We start from the raw sequence: 23,438 nt of genomic DNA, 5'->3' as shown, positions 1-23,438 counted from the left end.
AGAGTGGATTTCTGACTGTTTAGTTATTTCTGTTTAAACTGCTTGTCTGAGTGGAAAGGGCACTTTCCCAGAAATGTTGGCAAGCTTCAATCATTGCATGAAATGTACTGAGGGTGTTTCAGCATGTCGCACGGGTTGTTGAGCATAAATTGCCAAACTAGGCCACAATTTAACATGCTTTGGGGAGTTTTTTGATGAGTTGCTCCCAGTGTATGGGGATGGGTTTGAGGGGTCAACGAGGGAAATGGGGTAGCATGATCCTCGGTACTAATTGGCGGTCAATCCCTTCGCCACACAGTCGGTGACAAATATGCCCAGAAGAAATGATTCACATCTTATTTGGACCTAATTTGGTACACATGCAGACCAGCAATGGTTATGTAAATGATTCAATTGTGTGTGGGTGCTCTCACATACCTACTGATTCCAACATAGGGCGACTGTGCCATCTGCACACTCCACATGCTGACAAATTTCACAATATGACCTGTCTTGCAAACCAACAAAATGGATCCCTATCAACCATTGCTGTGTGTTGGTAAAGTTGTCCAACTCCTCAAGGAGACATCTTCTGTGTCTAACCTTCACTTGGGCGTTTCACTAACTTTCAGAGAATCTGTGTATTGACTCATAACACCGTCCCTCTACTTGTGATGCCACCTCCAAGTCTCTCAGAAGTGATGTTCATAGTTATTTTTCTGTGTTAGATATTTTATATGAAACGTAGTAAAGCAGGCTATGTGCTCTGATAATTAATAGTAAGTTGATTAAATGTCTATTCACAAACACTAAAAAACGTATACCTCAGTCGACACAGTAATTTAGTTTTAGAACATTATACAACAAATGATTTCTTTTCTTTATTGTTTGTGGGATAGTGTACAAATTGATTACGTATCTAAAAGCACACAACATGATATGAAATAAGTGTAACAATAAAAACTGCATGAAATTAAGAGCAGTTCATCTGACCGAAGTCTGTGTAGCAGACAGTCCCGTATCTCTGTTGCTAAGGTCGTCATCCTGTTTCCCCGATTGCAGTAGTTCAAAGGGTTCACGGTGAGAGTGTGATGAACTTCTGCTGAAAGAGAGAACAAATATTTTTCCTTGGGCCTAGGCCTTTGAATCGCAGCTCCTGATTAATAATTTAGTCTAAAATTAAACTTCACCATGATCCCAGAGATACTTTTATAAATGGGTTTACTGAATATTCCATGAGGGTTGATTAAACTTTTCAACACGCACCTCCACTTTTTCTTCTTCCTCTGCAGCCATAAGAAGATAATATAAAGACTAAAGATGAACTCTTGTTTAAGATGTTATAGAAAAGCCTTGAATTAAACTCCACATTCGCTGCTTATTTTTCTCCTCTTCCTCTGAGCTGAGTGATTACCATCAGCAGTGTCTCTGGGTGTGCCTTCTGCTTGTTTGTTTCTTCAGTTTGAATTTGTCGAGCATCTGGCTGAGTGTCTCAACAAGCCAGCTGTTAGTCTCCAGCAGTGAAAATCAGTCTGACATATCCCACAGCTCTACACACCCCTTTAATCCACATACTTGATGGAAGCTTTATTTGCCTAATGATGGAGCTGCAGATAATTAATTCACAGTTCTCAATCACCCCTCTTGACCGGGAAGGCGTATTAGTCTGAGCGCGCCTTTCTTCTGTAAGCCTTCTGTGAATCTACATGTATCCACCTAAATAACTCAATGACTGCAATCTGTTTGTGTGTCTGAGTTCAAACCTACGATGTTTGCTGCCATCACTTCCAGGTTGCCCTGTGCTTCTCTCCGGTCGGCAGTAAACTGAGAGATCGGAGCAGGAAGTTCCCGGCTGTGGTCAACTGCACGGCGATCGACTGGTTCCATGAGTGGCCACGGGAGGCGCTGGAGTCGGTCAGCCTCAGGTTCCTGCAGGAGGTGGAGAACATCGAAGTGAGAGAAACCCGCGGTTGAATATACACAGTACACGCAGAAAGGAAGTCGCCCACAAAATAAAAAAAATAAAAAAGTTCTTCCTCTGAAAATGTAATTTAGGGTGTCAGCCACCGTGATATGCGATATTATTTTCAAATGCAGACTGAAGGCCACGAAATTAAATTCCACGCCTCAGCCTGAGGAAGTACCGTCCCTCGCTGCAATCTGCACGGTCCCCCTACTTCCAGTGTGAAATAACCGCTGACTTTTAAATCATCCAGCCCCAGGTGAAGGAGTCGGTGAGCAGATTCATGGCTTACGTCCACACCAGTGTCAATCAAACATCCAAGGAGTACCTGGCTAATGAGCGGCGCTACAACTACACCACGCCCAAGTCTTTCCTGGAGCAGATCAAGCTGTATCGCAGTCTGCTGGGCCAGAAGAGCAAAGATCTCACCGCCAAGATGGAGAGGCTGGAAAACGGCCTGCAGAAGCTCAGCAGCACGTCTGCTCAGGTATTTGCATCTGTAATGGAACCCCGGTTGAAAAATTTATCCCTCCAACTAGATATTCAATTACAGAGAGAGAATTTGAGTTGATACACATGCAGACCAGTGATCGGTGGAGAAATGCTATACCTGGAAGGAGCTGGCATGCCTAGAATGTAGCATTAGAAGTCGTAAGTAGTGACATTAAAAGTGGAGGAATACAGTCGGTCTTCTTAGAGTCAGTCAGAACAATGACCGAAGGTCTTCACATCTTTAATACAAACTTTAGCCAGTAGGAGGCAGAACAAGATGCTGTGGTATTAGAAGAGCTTGAAATGTCTCATCAAAGTTAGATGCGTTTCACTTGATTTGTATTGTTATGACTTTGTTTGGTGATACAAGTGGAAGTCCATGCTTCTCATTAAGTGAGACAAGTGCCATTGCTAATATTTAGTCTGCTACAAATGCTAATTATGCAGCATTCCTAAGTATCATAATTAGTTTCTAACGATGAAACTTCAAGCTGTGTTCCAGTTGAAAGTCAGACTGATATGGTAATTGATTTGTTCAACCAATTAGCAACTCAAGCATTTAACACAAATGCAGGCATTTTTGGTTTCTTTTTCAAAATCACCTTTAAAATGTTTGTTTCTTTTATCAATATTAAAGCCATTTAAGGAAATTCCTTTTGTTTTCATGATACACCAAAGCAAATTGAAAATCTCTGTTGCAATGTTGTTTTAAAATACCCACTGCATTGCTGCAACCTCCACACTCTCACCAAACGCTCCACCCCCAATCCATCCTACAACCCTGGTGTCAGGAATAAAGAGGATTAAGAGTGCACTTTTCATTCATCAGTGTGGGATACAGTGATGCCTGAATGGATTGCAGAGCTGAAGGCAATAGAAACACTTTGATTTGTACCGCATAACTACAAAGGCTCTAAAAACCTTTTGTAGAGGAACTGATGTTGCATATTAAGATAACATTTCTTAAGAAACATCGAAAAACAATTTATTTGAACAATACAAGTAAATACAGTACTATACAATAGGTACGTATTCATTGAATTTTTAATCGTACCGGGTAAATATGGAGATGTGAAATATTCTAAAAGTTTGTAACAACCATTGCAAAACCTTGTCCCTAAATTGTAATTTGGAATAAAAATGAGTCGCAAGTTAAAAGTTGTCTGGTGTGTTTTCCAGAAGAAGGCACCAATGGACCTCCATACTATTACAGATGCTGGCATTTGAAGAAGAATTACACCTATTCAAATTGACAATTAGACATATAATTGTATTTATTTCATCTCTTGGTAATTGTGACTATATAATAGCCTATGTTCACTTGCATGAAAATAACTGAACAGCTATGTTTTGAGAAATAATCCCGCCATGTCAACAGTTAAATTTATAGTGGAATCATAAACTTTAACTTGTATTTTCTACTACATTTCCTATATAAATGCCTAATTAATCTTGTTTATTTTTTTAAATCCAATACAATCCACCAGTAAAACCTTAAAATAAGTCCCGATAATAAATGATTAAAAAGACTAATAACGCCTTTCAAAAACATTTGGACCGCCTGATATTTTACAGATTTGTTCTTTTTGATGTTATTCTTTTGGGATTTGGCTTGTGATAAACAAACAAAACAAATTGTGATGCGACTGAAAGAAAACATATGGTTTGTTTTCAAATAAAAATCTGAAAAGTGTGTTGTGCTGCCATGACAAAGCCTTTCACATCTGGAGATAGGAAGTCGTGCAGTGTTAGGTGTGTCTCCCACCCGAGCTGTGGGTTGCTGTCACTCCTCCAGAGTTACCAGAGCCTTTTACGTGCCCTCTGAATATGAGTCAGTTGATTAAATTTAATTTTGGGGTATAAGGTGTGAAATACTTGTCACACCTTTCAGATATATATTTGCAAAATAAAACAAAAAATATGTTTAATCTTCAACAGCTATCATGTGGTATTTGGTTTGTCATGTCAAAGCCTGAGAAAATGAATTTAGACTTGTGGTCATAATTTGACCAAATATGAAAAAAAACAATGAAGGGGTGTTAATACTTAATGAAGTCACAACATTTTCCATCTTACATCTGTGTATGACTTGACGGCACATACATTTGCAAAGTTGTTTGCAGTAAAGACTGCAGGATTAGTTGTATGAAATCATGATTTGCATAAGGTAATGTTTCCATCTTTAATATCCACACCTGGATCCATTTGTTCTAATGTTTACCATCTCTACTGTTTGCCAGAGGAGGACTATATGAATAATGGAATGCAAAGTCTGAGTGTGAAGCAGTCCTAATTATAGTGGGCCTGCTATCCTCTGTGAGTTAATGCAGAACCAACTACACAAACACAGTTTCACTTTGGCATAACATGCATCTCTTCTGCTTTGCATAAACAGGCCCACACATTCCCACCCGCACAAAATCACACATGCATAAACACCCATTGCGCATAAGTGACGTCGGTGCTGAAAACCACAGTGTGTCCTGTTTTCTGTTTCCCCCATCTCCCATTTACTGTAGAACTCAGCCACCACATATACATCATATATAGGGGTTATTATGCTAACTGGGGAGCTATTTTAATTAGAGAGCACAGCCTTTACAGCAGCAGGCCACCATTAATGCAGCCCGTATCTGTTGGTGCATCCACGCCAATGCCTGGCCTATTTGAAGTATTGTTATTTAACATTCTGCACAAGAGGATCCGTAGATCACCAGGGGCTGCCTTGGTCATGGTAAACAAAGACCAAGAGGGTTAAAGCAAGCCCTCTCTCTCTCTCTGTCTCTCTCTCTCTCTATATATATATATATGTATATATATATATATATATATATATATGTGTGTGTGTAGGGCACTGTGAACGATCCTGTAGCTGTTTGAGTCATACGCTCTCTTAGGAAAACATTAGTTTTTTTTTTTTTTTTCCTCCTCTTTGTGCAAATACTGTCCTGCCCTCGGCTGCTTTAATTTTGATTTATGTTTGGATTTGGTAGTCTTACCACAAACGGCTACAAAAGATGGAGTTTTATAAGTCATCAAAATGAGTTGCAAGAAATTTAATGAGGAAGAAAAGGTATCACCAGTATTGTTAACCCTTCACAAGGACCGCTTCTAGCTTCAGATTGTACTAAGTCATATTCAGATTAAGATCTCATCATTTCACACACCCTAATATAAACCACCTCATGTTAAGCTGTATAGCCTATGAAGTGGTGTTAAATGTTGAAAGGTAAAGTAATGCTCTATTATATGCTATATCAGGCAACTTTATTGTTCCACCTTTCTAACTACATGTGCTATCAATTAATATGGCTACATTTACAAAACTGCTTGCATTCATATATACTCACCAGCCACTTTATTAAGTATGCCTGTTAACAGAAACGGTGAATTCATCAATCCCATAGGGGCTTCCTATTGCTTTTGGGCTTCTAGGCAAGATTAAAAAAAAAAAAAAAAAAAAAGCCTTGATGAAGTTCAAAGGGAGCGTCGGAATAGTGGAGAAAGGGAATTTAGTGACTGTTATGTGACATGGTTGCTGATCCCGGACAAATGCGCTTTAGAATTTCATGACCTGCATTTAGCTGAAATTTTCATGCAAAATCATGTCAAGTTTACAGAGCATAGTTCAAAATAGAAAAAATATATAGTTTGGGTGGCTGTTTTGGGAACAGAAATGGCTTGTTGATGTGGAAGATGGAGATTGGGTAGACTAGTGCGAAATAAAAACAAATACTCTTTTCAAATCTCGCGTTGAACCTGTGGTGTAATGGTGTGTAGGATATATTTTTACCAGTTGAGCATAGTCCAAAACCAAGTCCACCTGAGTGATATTGCTGTCCTACATTCCTTTTATGATACTTTGTTCACATCACACTCCATCGTGTCATTGCTTGACAGGGTTTCCCATGGCAAATTTACCTGGGTCAGAGGTCACATACACATCAATTTAAAGACCTCAAAGGCACAACAACACTAAACGTTCTGCATGTGTTCAAACAGTGCTGTATTTGTTAGGTACGAATTGAATATTGGTCACTGATTGAAGTTTAATTAAATCGTTCTAAGTGCAAAGTTGGGTCGGGTAGCTGTGGTTTGTGGCTGTTCAAGCACTTACGTTAGTTTATGTGAGAAGAACTCTTAATATTTCAGCCCAGCAAAACATTTCAATTTCATGACCCCAATTTTCTGAAACATTTTGAGATGGGTCCCTCCCGTTTCCATCATGACTCATCTACCAGTGAACAAACCAAAGTCTATAAAGACATGAAGGAAGTGAGGTTGGGCTTTCAGAACTTGATTTGCTTGGACAGAAACCTGACCTTAACCTGACAGAACAGAGAACAAAGCCTTCTTAAAAGGCCTGTTGAGGAGAGGCTGTTTTACCTTAATGGGGTGTTGGACGAACAACCAGTTAAACTCTATAGATTAGAAATTAGATGTCACTTGGGTTCGTATAGGTGTGAAAGCAGACTTTTTCCAACATTATGTTGATTTTTTTTTTATATGCCCATATATATATATATATATATATATATATATATATATATATATATATATATATATATATATATATATATATATATATATATATATATATATAGCTATGCAGACTTTTGTGGTTTCTGTTGTGAAAACAAAGGAAGTAATATCTTTTCTAACAGTATTATTTTTCTCAATATAGAGGGATGTGTAGCACCTCAAACAAAGAGTTGCAGAAACAGCAGTCCTAGTAAAGCTCTACCCTAACGGGTCAGAAACAGGAAGCAGCCAGATGTTTCTTTGCTTCATGAATGAAGCTATAGATACAATGCGAACCACTCGGTGAAATCGCCAACTCTGCCCATAAGCTATCTCACGCATGGATGAATTTGTACAGTCTGTTGCCGTGGTATCAAATATCTTGCCCTAAGAAACAGTTGTTCCAATTTACGTTTACAGCAACAGGGACAGAGTGTGGGTTGTCTCATAAAGACAGTCAGGAGCAGAGAGGCATTTTTTTTTTTGTTTGTTTTGTTTTCTACTGCTTGGATTTCCATCTGCAGCATATAAACAGAGAAACGGCTCAGATGTACTGAATATCACCCATGTCCTCCACCAATTAGTGTGTCCCTGTTTCCCCTTTCCACCTCCTTTCTTTCTCCCCCACTGCCTATTCATCATGTTGATGGCTCACTTGGTGATGGTCTCATATTCAACCAATTCTTTTTGCATGGAACTGTAGCGAGCCAAAACGGCTCTCTTCCCCCGGCCTTATTTCCAGTTGGTTAATTAGCTGAAAGACGAGCTGGAAAAACAGTTTGTTTTTATTTCCCCCGTGCAACGGTTGTGATGGAGTCGGACAGCGATGCCGAGCCCCATTTGTTTGGGAGTTACAGGGAATTTGTAACAGCTTTAATTTCTCTTTATGACCGTCCTTGGTCTCTGTTAGTGAGTGTGTGTATTTGTGTATGTGTGTGCTGATAGCAGCTCTTGATCCTAAAGCTTTTTTTTTTTTTCTTCTTTTTTCACTCCCCCTCTCCAGAAATCCATGCCATTCGTCTTTTCTGTGGCTTTATCTGCTTGGACAGGGAAAGATTTTCTCTACATAATGGATTAAAGGTCACATGGCACAATCCAGCACGGCACAACATCTTATCATCAAAAGGTTTAGGGCACTTTGTGGGGCTTATTTGTTAGGCTTTCCCAGTCACAGAATCATATCCATGGCTTTGAACGACTAAGGAGATGTTTAGATTTCAGTTAAATGGTGGCAGAGCTTTGTCACCAGTTGTATTCTCCACACGGCCCAGTGATGATACAATAAACGATCAGTCCCTCTAAAGCATGTGAGACTTTAAATGAGATAATGGACTCATTTGCTACAATGAGTTACAAGATGATTGCCACAATAACAAAAATTGATTGCTTGTTGCTTCGTTTTGTGGATTACAACCCTAATATTTAGGATCAGGTTACACTGGTGTGAATATTTTACCTGACAAGGTATTCACCATGCTTATTTTTTGTTTTCCCCCATGTCTGTACTCGATGCATAAATACACAACACGTTTTTTTTTCTTTCTGCAACTACAAGCCCTGCTCTCTACTCAGATTTTCCTCACAGTGCTGTAGATTAAATATAAAAGGCAGTTTTCAAACAGTGATTTATCTTTTGTGACCAATGCCTCAATTTTCTACAACATTTCAGCCTAAACAGCCAGAGACCTTATCTTCTCTTTTAGCAATGCTCCACACCAGAGAGCTACGTTTTGTGGAATATCCATAAAAAGGTGTTTAGTATAGAAACTGTTGCTAATATTGGAGCCCTTTTCAAAACGGACATTGGAAAAAAAAATTTTCCCCAATCATCCGAAAGGGAAAATGATCACTAATATTAGACTACATATGGACAAGCACTTGGCAGAAATGAAAAGTCAATTGAGTTGAACCATACACACAGGGTCCAAGTGAACTATTTTCAATCCAGTTGATCCTCATTATCAAAGAATAACATCAAATTCTCTGTGTTACTAAAAAAGGGATAAGGTTTGTAAGTTTCCAGTCCTTGAAGCTACTATCCTACAGGTTTTAGATGCATCCCTGCTCCAACACACCTGAATCAACTTAATGTCTTGCTACCAGGCCTCTGCCAGATTTCATTGTATCCTGATAGCCTACTGAAGTTGCCTGATCTAGGAAAGAAACACAGCTAGATAGATAAACTCTGAGCCAGTTTTCAGGTCTAAAGAATGAAAAGGAAGCGCACGCAGTTGGTAAAAACTCAAAGGATTGCTTACACCTTGAAACACTAGTCTTGTTTCTCACCCTCTGAACTCCTGAGTCTCCTCCTCTGATAGGTGGATGATCTCAAGGCCAAGCTGGCTGCCCAGGAAGTGGAACTCAAGCAGAAGAATGAAGACGCTGACAAGCTGATTCAAGTAAGAGCAAATTGAATGCCATTTATAGTCATTCATTGGTGATTTCTTACTTTGCTAGCCAGCACGACACATAGGTATAGATCTTTTTTACCCAGCTTATTATTTTATACATATATTGTCATTGCTGGCAATGGCGGTCAGTTGTAGTTTTGACCTGCCCAACTGTTATCGCAAGCCTGTGCTGTTTCACCAAATCTGGCTAATTCTCTGACTAAAACCCCTTGTGCTGCCCGCAGGAGGTCGGGATAGAAACAGAGAAGGTCACAAAGGAGAAGGCTGTGGCTGATGAGGAAGAACAAAAGGTGGCGGCCATTGCTGTAGTGGTCAGCGGCAAGCAGAGAGACTGTGAGGAGGACTTGGCCAAGGCTGAGCCGGCTCTGCAAGCTGCTCAGGATGCCCTCAACATCCTCAACAAAGTCAGTTCCTCTGCTATCTCACTCTCCGCCATATTTGGTTTGTCCCATCACTCTTTATCTGTATCTTAATCTTTTGTTTCATTTAAAACAAAAAAAGATGTTGTACTTTGATCTTTTTTTTGTGGACTTGACTAGTGAGAAAAGATCATTAAATCACAGGGTTTCGACGGGCCTTTACTGGAATAATGTTGTCTTTATGTTTCGTCGACATTTTACTTTATCCTTGCATCCCATGCAGGTTTAAGAGCTGGCTGGGGGATTTTCGAAAACACCCTCTGTGTTTAAAAGGTGCTCTCTGTTCAAACAAGCAGAACAGACAGTTCAATCACTGCTCAGAGCTCTCTCCAGATTCCTTAATTAGAATTCTCTGTTGTTGTCTCAAAGTCAGCACAGGTTCTTCTTCCTTTATTCTAATCCCCTCCTTCTTTCACCCCCACTTTCTTCCCCCCCTCTCAGAAGACCACAGAGAGATTGCACAGTTGCTCAAACTCAATTAAATCACACACTCCCTCTTCTTAACTATTACAATTCCCTCCTCGTTTTCCTCTTCAGAATAACCTGACCGAGCTGAAGTCGTTCGGTTCTCCCGTGGCGGCGGTGACCAACGTCACGGCGGCGGTCATGGTCCTGATGGCACCCGGAGGCAAAGTCCCGAAGGATCGCAGCTGGAAGGCAGCCAAGGTGATGATGGCCAAGGTGGACTCCTTCCTGGACTCTCTGATAAACTTCAACAAAGAAAACATCCCAGAGGCTTGTCTGAAAGCCATCCGGCCTTACCTGCAGGTGAGCCTTCCTGGTGGCTGGTGGGTGGCCAAGCCACTCTGCTCCAACTTCTGCTAATAAATCCTAATTTTAGCAGGCCGTGATTATAATGACAGAGGCACATTATGGCTGTCAAGCATTAAAATGACAGCCAGAGAAAATCAAGGAGTAAATTAAGTGTTGCAAATTTAACAGCTGCCCTGATTATGAGGTTCAATGAAGCAGACACGAGGCATGGCAGTGCAGCAGATAACACACACTTCTGTTTCTGCAGAACACTTATAGAAAAACGTTCATCTTTTTTGAACGCGCTCTTTGTAGCGATGTTATGAAAACATAGCTGTGTGAAAAACTTTGGACATCCTATAACTGGGCTTTACATGTAAAAGAAACAAAAACAAACCCCTCTAAAATACCTCAAGGCTTAAAGTGAGGAGTGGGGCAAATGTTCTTCGATCGGATGTTGGAAACATATGGCTACAAGAAACATCCTGCTAATGCTATTTAAACCAAACAGAGCCAGACCAGGTATTAGAGGTCATGGTGTCCCAACCTTTTAATATCTTCTGTTCAATAAGTTTAATTATTCTTCATTAGGTTTTGTTTTCTTATCTAAAAAATTAATCAGTTGAGCTGTATTTTAACATTGTGTAATCATTTTTTTTTTCTCATTTTATTTTTAACTCAAGCTTCCATTGTGACTACCTTCAGCTAATGTTAACCTTTCAAGCAAATTTTACTGGCAGATATCTGTAGGATTATTGAATATTTTATACGGCGTATTTGCTTGACATCTGAAGCCCCTTTGGGACGTCCTTTCAATTAATCTGACAGCGGCAAAATGTGGCGAATAAAGTCTTAATGAGCACCCCAGTCAGTCTTCCTCCAAAGTCCCAGCTGAATTCTTACCAAGTCAGGTCTTGTAACATTTAAATGTCACTTTTTACCTCGTCCCATATCTGCCCTGCCTCTTTTCATTGGCATTAATAGATTAGTTGCAGCATTCCAGGGTGGCTCACATGTTTTATTTTCGCTCTTTACATTAAGCTTAACGATATTCCGAGCATCAATTTGTTGTGGCACAAAAAGACACTTGCCAGTCAACTTCAGCCTCACATTGTTTGTATTTGGCCACATTGTAATTGCATGACGTTTGATCATTTTTGTCAATGTTGCAATCATGAAAAACAAACCAAAATATCCACCAAGTAAAACACAAGACAATGAGTTGACAAGATAAAATTCTATACATGCATTTTTTTTTTTTGCATATTTATTATCTACCTTAAATTTTCAAAGTTATGAGAATAGAAAAGAGTACACTACATATATTATGTGTTTTTAGTTATTACACTTTGTCTAGGCATTTAGATTTTTCCAGTTGTCTAATTCTGTGCTGTCCAGTAGTCCTCCTTTTGCCAACACCTTTTCTATCATCTTTAAAAGGCAAAAATATTTTAATGGTGATCTGCCAGATTTGATCCGAGTCTTGTATTCATCATAAATTTATAAAAGGATCTCTATACATATGTTCACCTTTTTGTGTGTGTTAGAGATACGTTCGTTTTGCAGTTAACAAATTGCAAAAATGACCTTTAAAGCACAGCAGGGGCAACAAGTTATTGGCATGTAAACAAATTTCATAATTTGTTTACATGCCAATGTAAGTTTTCTCTGATGCTCAAGAGAAAACTAAGATCCCACAAATAAAGTCTTTTTTTATTTTATTCATACACATCTGCATAAAATTACAAATGACTTTTCATTAATTAATTTTGCAGCCAGGGGTTAGTATGCATGTCATAAGGTAGTAATGTTGGGTCCCCTTCTAATCCAAATAGCTAAGTGTCCATGGACAAGGCATTTAGCCTCACATTCCCGCTTATGCCCTCACCATAAGGATATTTTACTAAAACTGTTACATGTAATAGATGCAAATAAATCCCCTCTTTAAGCTGCTTCTGCTTGTTTATACATCACCAATGGATCCCGCCATGTTCTACACAGATTAAGACACCTTTGCTAAACAGCACCGAATGTTCAGCTGGGTAAACATCAAGCACTTTGCATAAAAATGCATATCATATGTCTCCTATTCTGTTTGAGGTGCGGTTTTTTTATGCATTAAAGAATATACCACTATTTTTTTTTATTTTATTATTTATAACCCCCCAACACCAGAGGCATCTGGCTGAAATCCAATGTTGTTCTGTATTAATATACTTCACCAAAGTCTATTAAAGGTGAGAATTAACAAACTATCAAATGACACAAGGCAAAGTGCTGAGTTGTGTTTTAGCCTCAAGTCCTGCGACCGATTGTCTCATTAGCCTTCTGTCAACCCTACATCATACCAGTTGGCCTAAAGCGGCTTTACTTTTACATGAGTCACTACCTATCTTGGTGGCTCAGAGGTGTAATCACAGTGGGTTGATTCCAACCCCCCCCTTGCTGCCTCAGGCCTTTTAGATATTGGCCTGAAGGCATCAAGTTCCAGCTTGAAGTGTGAAAGAAACATTATTGTAGAAAAAAATAGCTTCTTTGTGGTTATGGTTTAAAATCCAAGTAACATCATGGATTTGAAATAAACTACATCATCCTGTGCAAAATGGAGAAAAAGAATCCTAGTCATGAAAATAAAAAGATCTTTCTTTTTAGCAAAGCATCTTTAATTGATGATTGTATCTCAGTGTCACTTTATAACTCGTATAAAGTCACTCCAGACTTTAAGCAACAGTGCTGCACATTATAAATGGATTCTTCTACTAATAAGTTGTAATTCCCAATGAAATGGCGCCATGTTTTACCTCGTACCACTCAACTCTAAGTCTGTGACACTCGCAAATTTTGCTGGATGATAAATTGTCCCAATAATTATTGTGAAGAGCAACATTGTTTTTATGGGACCATGTTCAAGTAATGGCATAACAATAGAAGTTTGGCTTCTCAAAGATTAATAAACGTTAATTTTGTACTTGACACTGGAGCTGGAAGATATTTTCGATATTCAAATCACATTAAAAGATGACAATCAATAACAATAGATAAAACTGGAAAGGAATATTAATCATCAGAAAGAAAATGATCAAGCTCATTTGACTTTTTCATGCGCTTAATTGCTTATTTCGACAGGCTAACGTGATTACAATAAAAGTTAAAGTCCAAATTTGAGTTATTCTATTTATTTGAGTTATTCTATTTATTTAATATTTCCATTGAGTTTAACTGATTTTATCAATGTATGCCAATATAAGTTCTTTAAGCAGTTATTTTTACCATGAGTGACGGGATTTAAATACCATCAGCAAACAAATGCTAATAAGTCCTGTTGGATAAAGTTAACTGTTACTTTGATTTGTCTCTAGTTATAGGAAACAACGGGAGCAGAATATTTCCCCCAGAAACCTACTTTGGTTCCTGCAATTGTTTCTTAGCATGGAAATGTAACAAATGACATGTTTACCAATTCCCAGTTTATACCGACATGAGGGATTTGAGTGATAAACCTGACCAGGGTAGAGCGTTGTTTCAAACCGTTTTTCATCTGTTTTGGTTCCCTCTAGGATCCAGAGTTTCAGCCAGACCTGGTGGCCTCCAAGTCTTACGCAGCCGCCGGTTTGTGTTCCTGGGTTCTAAACATTGTCAAGTTCTACGAGGTTTTCTGTGAGGTGGAGCCCAAACGCCAAGCTCTACGCAAGGCCAACGCTGAACTGGCTGCTGCGCAGGAGAAGCTATCGGCCATCAAGAGGAAGATTAACGTAAGTTGGATTAATGTCGGGAACAATAAAGTTGATTTTTGCGGCGCTATGTTGTGATTGAATTTCTAGTTTAGAAAAAGAAAATGGAGTTTAGAGAAGCACCTTTTTCCCTACCCCTTTTTTTTCAGTTCCCTCTGTCCTCTGTCTTAAGTTCGTCCTTCTTCTCTGTCATTGTCTTTTCTTCCTTCGTTTATTAGACTGTCTCTTCTCCTTTCTTTATTGAATCTTTCCCTTCATATATCCTTACTTCTGACCTTGTGTTCTTACATTTTTCCTATTCTTCAACCATTCCTGATGACTTCAGTCCCTTTCTATGTCTTCCCTTGTGACTTAATTTTTGTTCTCAATGTCTTCAGAATCCATTTCTTGAATTCTGGGTTTCCTTCTTTATGCTTTTCTTTTTCATTCTTGTGTCCTTCTTCCATGTTTATCGGGTCTTGGATTCTTGTTGGTTCTATTTATAAAGTCTGGCTTGTATAGGAATGTCAACTATAAATGTTTGGCGTCTTTAGGACTTAAAAAGGGAGAAATAAACTAAGAACTCTGGTAATTTGAGTCTGAAAAAGTCAAAAGTCTGTTTCAGAACACTGGCTTCAAACAGATCTCTTTTTTTGTTTTTAAAGAAAGTTTTGGTTTTACTGTTGCAAATCGTTGCTATGATCCTTGAAGGTATACTTTTATTTGTGTTTTCCGTCTCATCACTCGTACGAGTCAATATCCAGTGACAGTCGTTAAAATAAAATCTCTTAACTTTAGTTTTGGGCTGACTGAGAGTTGAATAATGACTCGTGGAAGGTAGACAACGCTGCCTGATTTGCGAGACATCAGCAAGGATCAACAACTCCATCAAACCCCGGAGATACGCAGTATATTAAGAATCTGATGGCGCACAGATAAAATGGAAACAACCACAGGCTGTGTGAGCGGCGGCAGAAAGTCAGGATATGAATTATTTCATCAGCCTTTGAGTGACAGTTGACACACAAGCTCTTCCAGTAATTATACACCGCCAGCTTTCCATCAATACAAAGCTGGTGTAAGTGCTTTAAAAGACTTTTGCTGTTCATTAATCTAAAACTAAATCCATCACTCCCCCCCAACCCCTCGCCGTAGAAAAGGCAGCTGTAAATAATTGTTGCTCAGTGGTATTTGACATTCAGCTCATCAGAGGTCCGGCGAGTCTCGGCGGAAGGCGAGGCCTGTGACTCTGCGGCAGATGTGGCCGCTTACATCAAAACCTGCAGAGTGCGGCGCGTCGGCTGTTAATAAGATCCAGCATGACTTCTCGCTGTCATTTTTCAGCCTTCAGTCAGATCGCCTGAGCAGAGACTGGCTTTTGGAGCCAAGGGGAATTAGCAACCCTCAAGCTAATCTACTGAACCTGTGTGCTTCTCCGCCGATTAATCCTGTTTGTCCTTGTTATAATTGCTTCCATATGCCAATAAATCCAACAAAAGAGGAAAAGAGGAAAGTTTCATCCAACTTGTCTCCTTCCTCCCCCATCCGAAGCTACTTTTATAAGCCCTTATGTTTTACTTGACTTCATCAACAAATTAATAAGTGCCTAATATGTTTTCTTCTCTCTCTTATTCTTTGTGTGTGTGTGTGTGTGTGTGTGTGTGTGTGTCTTTTTGGTTTTTTAAGTACCTTAATGAGAACCTAGCCAAGCTCACGGCAAAGTTTGAGAAAGCCACTGCGGACAAAGTGAAGTGCCAACAGGAAGCGGAATCAACGGCTCGCACCATTTCACTGGCCAACCGCCTGGTGAGGAGGATAACGTAGCGCACAGGCTAACCACTAACACACTAGAAACTCTGCTTTCTGTTTGATTTACTAACGTTGCATATTGTAAAGGTATTCACTCCCCTTGAACTATTTCACATTTCGTTACGACCACAAACCTTGATGTATTTTAAAGGGATTGTAATTGATAGACCAACAAATTAGCTAGTAACTATATATGTATGTTTATAAATAAAATCCGAAAGCACTCATTTGAATGCATCCCTTGAGTTCTTCTCTGCACCACCAACATTTCCGATTTTTACTTCTGGGATATTTCTCTACCATCTTCACATATCTAGAAACTGAAATATTTACGGCTTTTCTTTCTCTCTTCTTGTTTTTTTCTTTTTTTTTTTTCATTTGTCAAAAAAAGCTCCCACTGTGGATAGACGAAATGTGTGAACACACATTTCAAGTCTTGTCACAGCCTTTCAGTTGGACGTAGATCTGGACTTGGAGGCATTGTTTTGCCTCTACTCCTCTTTCGAGTATTTTTCAGATTTCAACTCTCTTCCGTCTGGGGTTTCCCTGTATTTAGCTCCATCCATACTCCTGGCCTCTGTCTCACTGGCTTTCCTCCGACTCGTGAAGAAAAGTATTCTCACACCAAGTTATTAACGCAGTGTTTCCCCAAAGGAGGATGTATCCATGGTGACATTTCTCCCCTGCACATGATGTTTTGTATAAGACCAGAAACATCAGTCTCACTCTCACCTGACCACAGGATTGTCTTACATTTCCGTGTTTTTTAGCTGTGATTTACAGTGTTCATGTCTTTCACCTGTAAATCTCAAACTCCTCCTGCATAATGACCCCATGCCTCTCGAATTCTCTGTAGGTTTAAGCAAACGTCCGTGTCTTTGTGGATTTACAGTTGAGATATTGTTTTATAACCTAACCCACTTTTAAGCTTCCTCACATCTTTACCCCTGACCTGCTTGTTATTCATTCAGTAATTCTTTTTTAAACATCCCCCAGGGTTTCTCAGGACAGGTGTTTAGTAGGAATACGTGTCTCGGTAAAATACATCAAAGCTTGTGGTTCTAATGTGATAAAATGTTTCAGTGGTTCTGAAGACTTTTTAAGGCCTATAATGTTTATTATACAGGGAAATGAATGAAATGCTTTATACTAGTTTTGATCACATTGGAGTTTCTGTTGTGTCATGCTTTGTTTTATTTCTTGTAAATGTAGTCATAGTGGCTTACTGATGATGAAAAATGTGCGCCTCAGAAAATTTCGATATAGTAAAAAAAAGTTGTAGCGTATTTATAGAAAGTAGAATAGAAAGAAAAAGTGTGGTAGGAAAATGTACACCAAGCTGGTTCAGTGACCTTGGTGTTAATAATCAAATATTTCTAGACATTGAATTTAGCATGTTTATTATTTGTAAGCCATAATTATTGGAATTACAAGAAAGGAAACCTTGTAACATTTCACTCTTTATCTAATGAATCTATATAATGTAGCGGTTTTACTTTCTGAAATGAGAATATTGAACATTTCCAATTAAAATGTTTTTGAGCTTTACTCGTAACACCCCTTTTCTAACTCCAATTAAAGTCCCTGATACTTTTATCAACATGCAAATGGACCTCATTCTGTCTATGTAGCATGTAGCAGCTTCATGCAGCCTTTTTGTTCACACACTCCTTAAACACAGAGCCTAGCATAAACAGAGACGTGAAATACTGACTCATTCAGCTGCTAAGTCCCTCACTTGTTGACTGAAATCCTGCTTACTGTCTTTGCTTAGTTTAAAATGAGGAACTGGTACATTAATCCAGTGTTCTGTGACTGTAATCTTGTGACACACACTCTGTTTTTGCTTTTTTTTTTTTTTTTTTTTTTTTTTACCACACAATATACAGCACATCCATGAGATTCATTTGCCGGAGTCTCTTGATTAGAAGCATAGTTGAGGGAGGTTCTGCCTCAGTAGTCAAGGGCGTTTGTCAAACATAAAACTCTCCGTAGAGGAAAGACAAGAATCAAATAGGAAGAACAATTAGAATGGATGTTGATCAATGAGGATAGTATTTGAAATTTTGATATAAGTGTAAAATTAAAGTGGAATACTGTGACTGATTAGACTGAGGGCTGCATGGTGGCACATTTATTAACAGCGTTGCCTTGCAGCGAGGGGGTTTGATTCCCCCGCCTTAGCCATGCTGCACAGCGTTTACATATTTCCCTCCTGCTTGCTTGGGTTCTCTCCAGGTACTTCTGCTCCATCTTACAGTCCAAAAAAGACCTCCTTTTTGGACACCCACAGGGCATCCCAACCGCGAAGGAAACAACTTCAGCTTTATCCTCTCAAAGCAGAGGAGCAGTGGCTCAGATTCTCACAAAGAGTCTCATTTCCGTCTCATCTTGTTGTTTCTCACCTTCACAAACACAAAATCTTTCTAAGTATTTTTGGTCCACTTGCTAGTACAAATATCTTCGTACACTTGAACCTGAACTTTGACTTTTCATCAAAACACAGAAGCTTATTTTTAAGTCAACAATTCCTTAATATTGAGTTAAAAAAAAGTAGTCCATGCTACTTTTTCATCAATATTAAGGAGTCTTCCCTTAATACAAGCTTCTATTTCTTGCTGAAATGTTACTTGTAACTTAATTTTGTCTAATATTTGCTCTAGAAACCGGACCAAAAATACTTGGGATGATTTTGTGTTTCCTGCAGTTCAGTCATGACCCCATATCTCCTCACCATGAATGAGAGCTATTATTGCCTTCTGACTCTTAGCTGTAGAATCTGTTCCACTGAACACTTGGCAGGTATTGGAGTTAGAAACACAGGTCTAATCATTCAGACCAGTGACAGCTGAGTGCTTTGCTACAGAACACAATTAGCTTTATAAATGTTAGCCTGGGTTTTCTGGTTCGTCTCGGCTGCTCCGGTGCATCCTGTCAAAACTAATGGGCTCTAGACTGTTTTAATCAATGAAGACGAATGCTCAATGATCACTTTTAGATGTTAAATGGATCTTGATGTATTGCTAATATACTCAAAATCATATTCTTTAGTCACTTACAAGGCTTTTACGACTAAAGACTTCTCAGATAACAGTTTTTGGCAGATTAATTTATAATATATCAGCTATCAGTTTAACTTTCTAGATATATTGTACATTTAAGTTATCTGCTGTTCAGATATGTTGATATGTACTTAAGTGATTCTAAATAACAAAATGCATCAAAATGTCTTTCTAGGATTAGCATTAGGAATACAGGGCATAAGTTTGCAATTTTAAAGGTTTAAACATATTTTTAAAACCGTCAGCTGGCGGGACTTTCTCTCTCGTGGCCGACGGCATGTACGTTGCACACAGGCACAGCATTTACTGAAATCCCACCATCACCCAGCTGCGTGTGCAATCACTGCTGACGACAGCTAAACAAAAAGATGAGTGTTGACAGTGTTAGCACGATAATCTAAATTATTCAAAGAAGGCTTTGGAAAGGCCTGACAGGAGCAACAAAAAGCAGGAGAGGTTGTGCTAATCTGCCAGTCAGTCCTGAATATCAATGCAAATGCACCTTGCAAGTACACATTGTTTCCGCGACGGGTGCCGAGCTCCCGGTATATGTGTAAAAGCGTCCGGCCTCTCGAGGTTGGCAGAGATAAGATATTAGCGTGAGCCGTATTCATCAGTGGAGGGAAATTGGATCACTCCAGCGGTAAAAAGTGGAGGTGTTGGAACACGAGCCGAGATGTTATAAAGGAGATGAAAATCTAATAAAAAAAGGACTTGGAGGTTGCAAATCATTGTTGTGGTTGGGCGTTCGTGGGTCGGGTGCATCAGCAGCAGCATCCATAGATTAATTTAACTTTGATTTGACCGAAATTTCTTTTGGGGGGGATATGCTGAGAAAGGAGAAGTTGCAGTGGGAGTAAAAAGGAAATGCGTTTTCTGCTCTCTGCTTGTGTTCCAGGTGGGAGGTCTCGCGGCTGAAAATGTTCGATGGGCCGAAGCGATAGAAAACTTTAGAAGACAGGAGAGGACATTGTGTGGGGACGTCCTCCTCATCACGTCCTTCATCTCCTACCTGGGCTACTTCACCAAACGCTACAGGCGACATCTGATGGAGAACTGCTGGAGGCCGTACCTCAGTCAGCTGAAGGTACGGGTGATTCTTTTTGTGCGGCAACATTCCATGTCCGGATGTTTTGCTTAGAATTATTTTTTCTAAAATGTGCCAAATATTTACAACAACGTGTTTTAATCATACTTGTAGAAGTTTGCCATCATTCAAATATAAATTAAATGCATTTGAAATATTTTGTACTTTACACACCGTTTTGATGATGCACATGCTCAATTTCATTGTGTCCACAGTGGAGTGTAACAGACGTCCTCAAAAAGTTTAAACTATAAAATATAGATTATTTGTTGTTTTTCTTCAATAGGTTAATTGGCTGTACTAAATTAGTTGAAACTATTTTTCTTATTGGATATTTTCTTCATATTATACATTCCCAGTACTAACTTTCCACCCAGTTAGAATGTTCCCATTTTGCCTTCAAAAAGACTAAAATCCCATAAAATCCATTTAATGGAAGTGACATCAATTGGTGTTGAAGTGAATTCAACCATGGAAAACAAGGTAAGCTTCAAATTTCACTATCTCCTCACTTTTTTTTTAATATTAAGTATGTTAAACATGTATGAGTCAACCTTGAAGTTCCACCCTGTTAAGATAGATTAGTGCATAAATGTCTATTCAGTAGAATTTCAAAAACATTATAATTGATTTAGTCTTTAAAGGTTTGTTATTCTGTTGAAGGTTAGCTAGCTAAACGCTGACCACATAATGAGGTACAGGTAGATTAGTTAGAAAAGTTCCACCTCGTTAGGATCCACCTTGTTAGGCTCATGAACCAAACAGGGTGGAAAGTAATCATAAGTAAAATAAAAATTTCAGATGATGGAATAGTGTTGCGGTATTAACAGATGTCTGTCTGTTTTCATTTCACTAGGTACCCCCATTGACTCCAGTGAGGATCCGCCAGTACCTGTCTAGGCAAAATCCACTACAGGGATATTACCTGTTTTTGCCAGAGAGAGGAAGGACAAATACTCTGCCCATGCTTTGACTTGAAAGAGGCAATCCTGCACCAATGATGAAAATCGTCCGATTGTAGAATCAGAGACATTGATTTTCCACCCTGTAATAATACGTTTCACTGTGTGATGTTCCATTCCTCCCTGTTTGAAAATATGTTTTTATTAAATATTATTACAAAGACATTAAGTACTGTGAATTTATACTATATTGCTATTATTTCACTAAAAGGAGTAAAACTGACGACCTGGTTCTGGTAGGTGACAGTGTTTTATGTAATTAAATTCACATTTTTAGCACACATGTGAACCCCTGTAACTGGAGCTATTTAGTAGGATTCTACTTGTATTAAAGTAAGATGAAGAAAGGGGCATAAATCAGTTTAACTCCTACAAATAGTGACTATTAAAATGACTGTGCATTGATCTCCAGCTAAAATGCTCAAGCTGTAATTTCTTTTTCTGTAAAACAGGTCAAAAGTCTAAATGTTTACTGTAGACTAGAATTTTAATAAATGCTTACAATATTTTACCTAGCAAGTATTTTAAGTTAAAACAGATACAGAGTATCTGTGGATCCTGAAAATGTCTTAAATTCGTGGATCTAAAATTAAGGTCTTAAAATATCTTAAATTAAGTTTGCCTTATAAAGGTTAATCACGGGTCTTAAATTTTGGCTATTTAATGTCACATTATGCAGTTTTCTGTCAGGCAGAAGCTTGAGTCAAGTCCAGACATCTTTCTTGCGTTCTGTGACTTGAGGTAGTTGAGGCTACCGCTAACTAGTTGCTAATGAAACTGTGCTAGTGTGACAGAATGGACATTAGAAGTATTACACCCCCCTCCCTTTTTTTACTTTACTTTATTTAAAGACTTCTTTTGACCATACCTTTAAGCTGCACTTCCCCTACTTGAACTGAGATGCAGTTACAGCAGTTCGCCACCAGTTGGCACATGGAGCACGGTGAGCACTCCTGACTCAGCGAGCCAACGGCAATTTAGTGCAGTAACTGCTGGTCAGCGGAGGCGCTCACTGTCGCTCTTGTCTGTGTTAACAGTGTAAAGAAAATAAAAGAACCTGCGAAAAACACACTGCCTAATCATTAAGTGTGCAACACTAGTTAGCTATCTAACTTTGTGTTGCATGGAAATTGATTGCCAGTTGGGAGGATGACATTTGTTTTCATCGCTGACTCACTTCTGTAGCCAACCCATACAAGGCTAAATGCATTTGTCCAAAAAAGTAAATACCCTGGGCACTCTGAGGGTTAAGGCTGTAGAGGGCAGTAAGCACAAACAGACCAGAGTTTAGGAGTACAGCAGGATTCCCAAACCATCCCCTATATTTAGAGTCTTTTTGGTCTTAAATTGCGTTCAAGGTTCCATTTTAAAAAAGGGGTATTAAAAAGTCTTAAATTCGACTTGATGAAACCTTGCAGATAAATTACTGCTTCCTTCTATGGAATCAGGTTCCCATCCCAGTGACTGCAGACCTGCTACCTCTGACCATGCTCACTGACGACGCCGACATCGCTGCGTGGCAGAACGAGGGCTTGCCCGCTGACGGGATGTCCACAGAGAACGCTACCATTTTAACTTCCTGCCAGCGCTGGCCCCTCATGGTGGACCCCCAACTACAGGGCATCAAATGGATCAAAAACAGATACGGTGATCAGCTGCGGGTGATCCGCAGTGAACAACGAGGGTAAGAAATGTTTGGAGAGGGAGCTTGGCCGAGGTTTTTGCAGTTGATACGGCTCAGTGAATTTTTACAGAAATTCCCTCCTTTCTGCCCTGAAAGGTATCTTGATGCAGTGGAGAGAGCGCTCGCAGCTGGCGATGTGGTTCTGATAGAAAATCTGGGAGAAATGTTGGATCCTGTACTCGGCCCTTTGCTGGGAAGAGAAATCATCAAGAAGGGCAGGTGAGACCTAAAGACAGGCATCCGACTTCGCTGATACGTCACTAAATAGAAATGATTGGTGAAATCGGCTCACTGTGATTCAAAACCAGGTTGATGTTTACTTTATCTCTCAAAATGAAACTTTTCAATTGGTCGTTTTAACCTGAGGGGTGAGAAGTGTTTTCTACTTGCTTACAAATGCGGTATTACAGTCTTAAATTTCTGTGAGTTTTTATTTAAATCGTTGAACACTTTGATCAACGGTGTGAGTCTGGTAAAGACTGAAGTACACAAGAGTTTGGATGCATTTTTTGAGTTCATTTTAATGCAGTGACTTTTTGATGCTGTCTATATCCTGACTCTCACACCGAAACCCTCCACAAACGAA

General features: G+C 39.2%; 1 protein-coding gene across 5 annotated transcripts in view; it reads left to right on the top strand.

The window, feature by feature from the left end:
* The window catches only part of dnah9 (dynein, axonemal, heavy chain 9), a 159,836-nt gene that overhangs the window by 87,801 nt on the left and 48,597 nt on the right, over positions 1 to 23,438 (top strand). For 4 of the 5 annotated variants that reach the window (XM_044102455.1, XM_044102458.1, XM_044102457.1 and 1 more), the window contains 10 exons: positions 1,771 to 1,932; positions 2,196 to 2,429; positions 9,274 to 9,354; positions 9,591 to 9,770; positions 10,323 to 10,553; positions 14,096 to 14,290; positions 15,935 to 16,054; positions 20,018 to 20,206; positions 22,617 to 22,852; positions 22,949 to 23,071. In XM_044102455.1, coding sequence (XP_043958390.1) covers positions 1,771 to 1,932; positions 2,196 to 2,429; positions 9,274 to 9,354; positions 9,591 to 9,770; positions 10,323 to 10,553; positions 14,096 to 14,290; positions 15,935 to 16,054; positions 20,018 to 20,206; positions 22,617 to 22,852; positions 22,949 to 23,071 — 1,751 coding nt within the window. Of the gene's footprint in view, positions 1 to 1,770; positions 1,933 to 2,195; positions 2,430 to 9,033; positions 9,190 to 9,273; positions 9,355 to 9,590; positions 9,771 to 10,322; positions 10,554 to 14,095; positions 14,291 to 15,934; positions 16,055 to 20,017; positions 20,207 to 22,616; positions 22,853 to 22,948; positions 23,072 to 23,438 lie in introns of those variants that run through there. The other variant, XM_044102460.1, reaches the window with a different exon arrangement.

Source organism: Gambusia affinis, linkage group LG20, assembly GCF_019740435.1.
Source record: "Gambusia affinis linkage group LG20, SWU_Gaff_1.0, whole genome shotgun sequence".
NCBI classification, from domain to species: domain Eukaryota; kingdom Metazoa; phylum Chordata; class Actinopteri; order Cyprinodontiformes; family Poeciliidae; genus Gambusia; species Gambusia affinis.
Note: the sequence above shows the minus strand (reverse complement) of the source record. Positions and strands in the feature narration are given on the sequence as shown.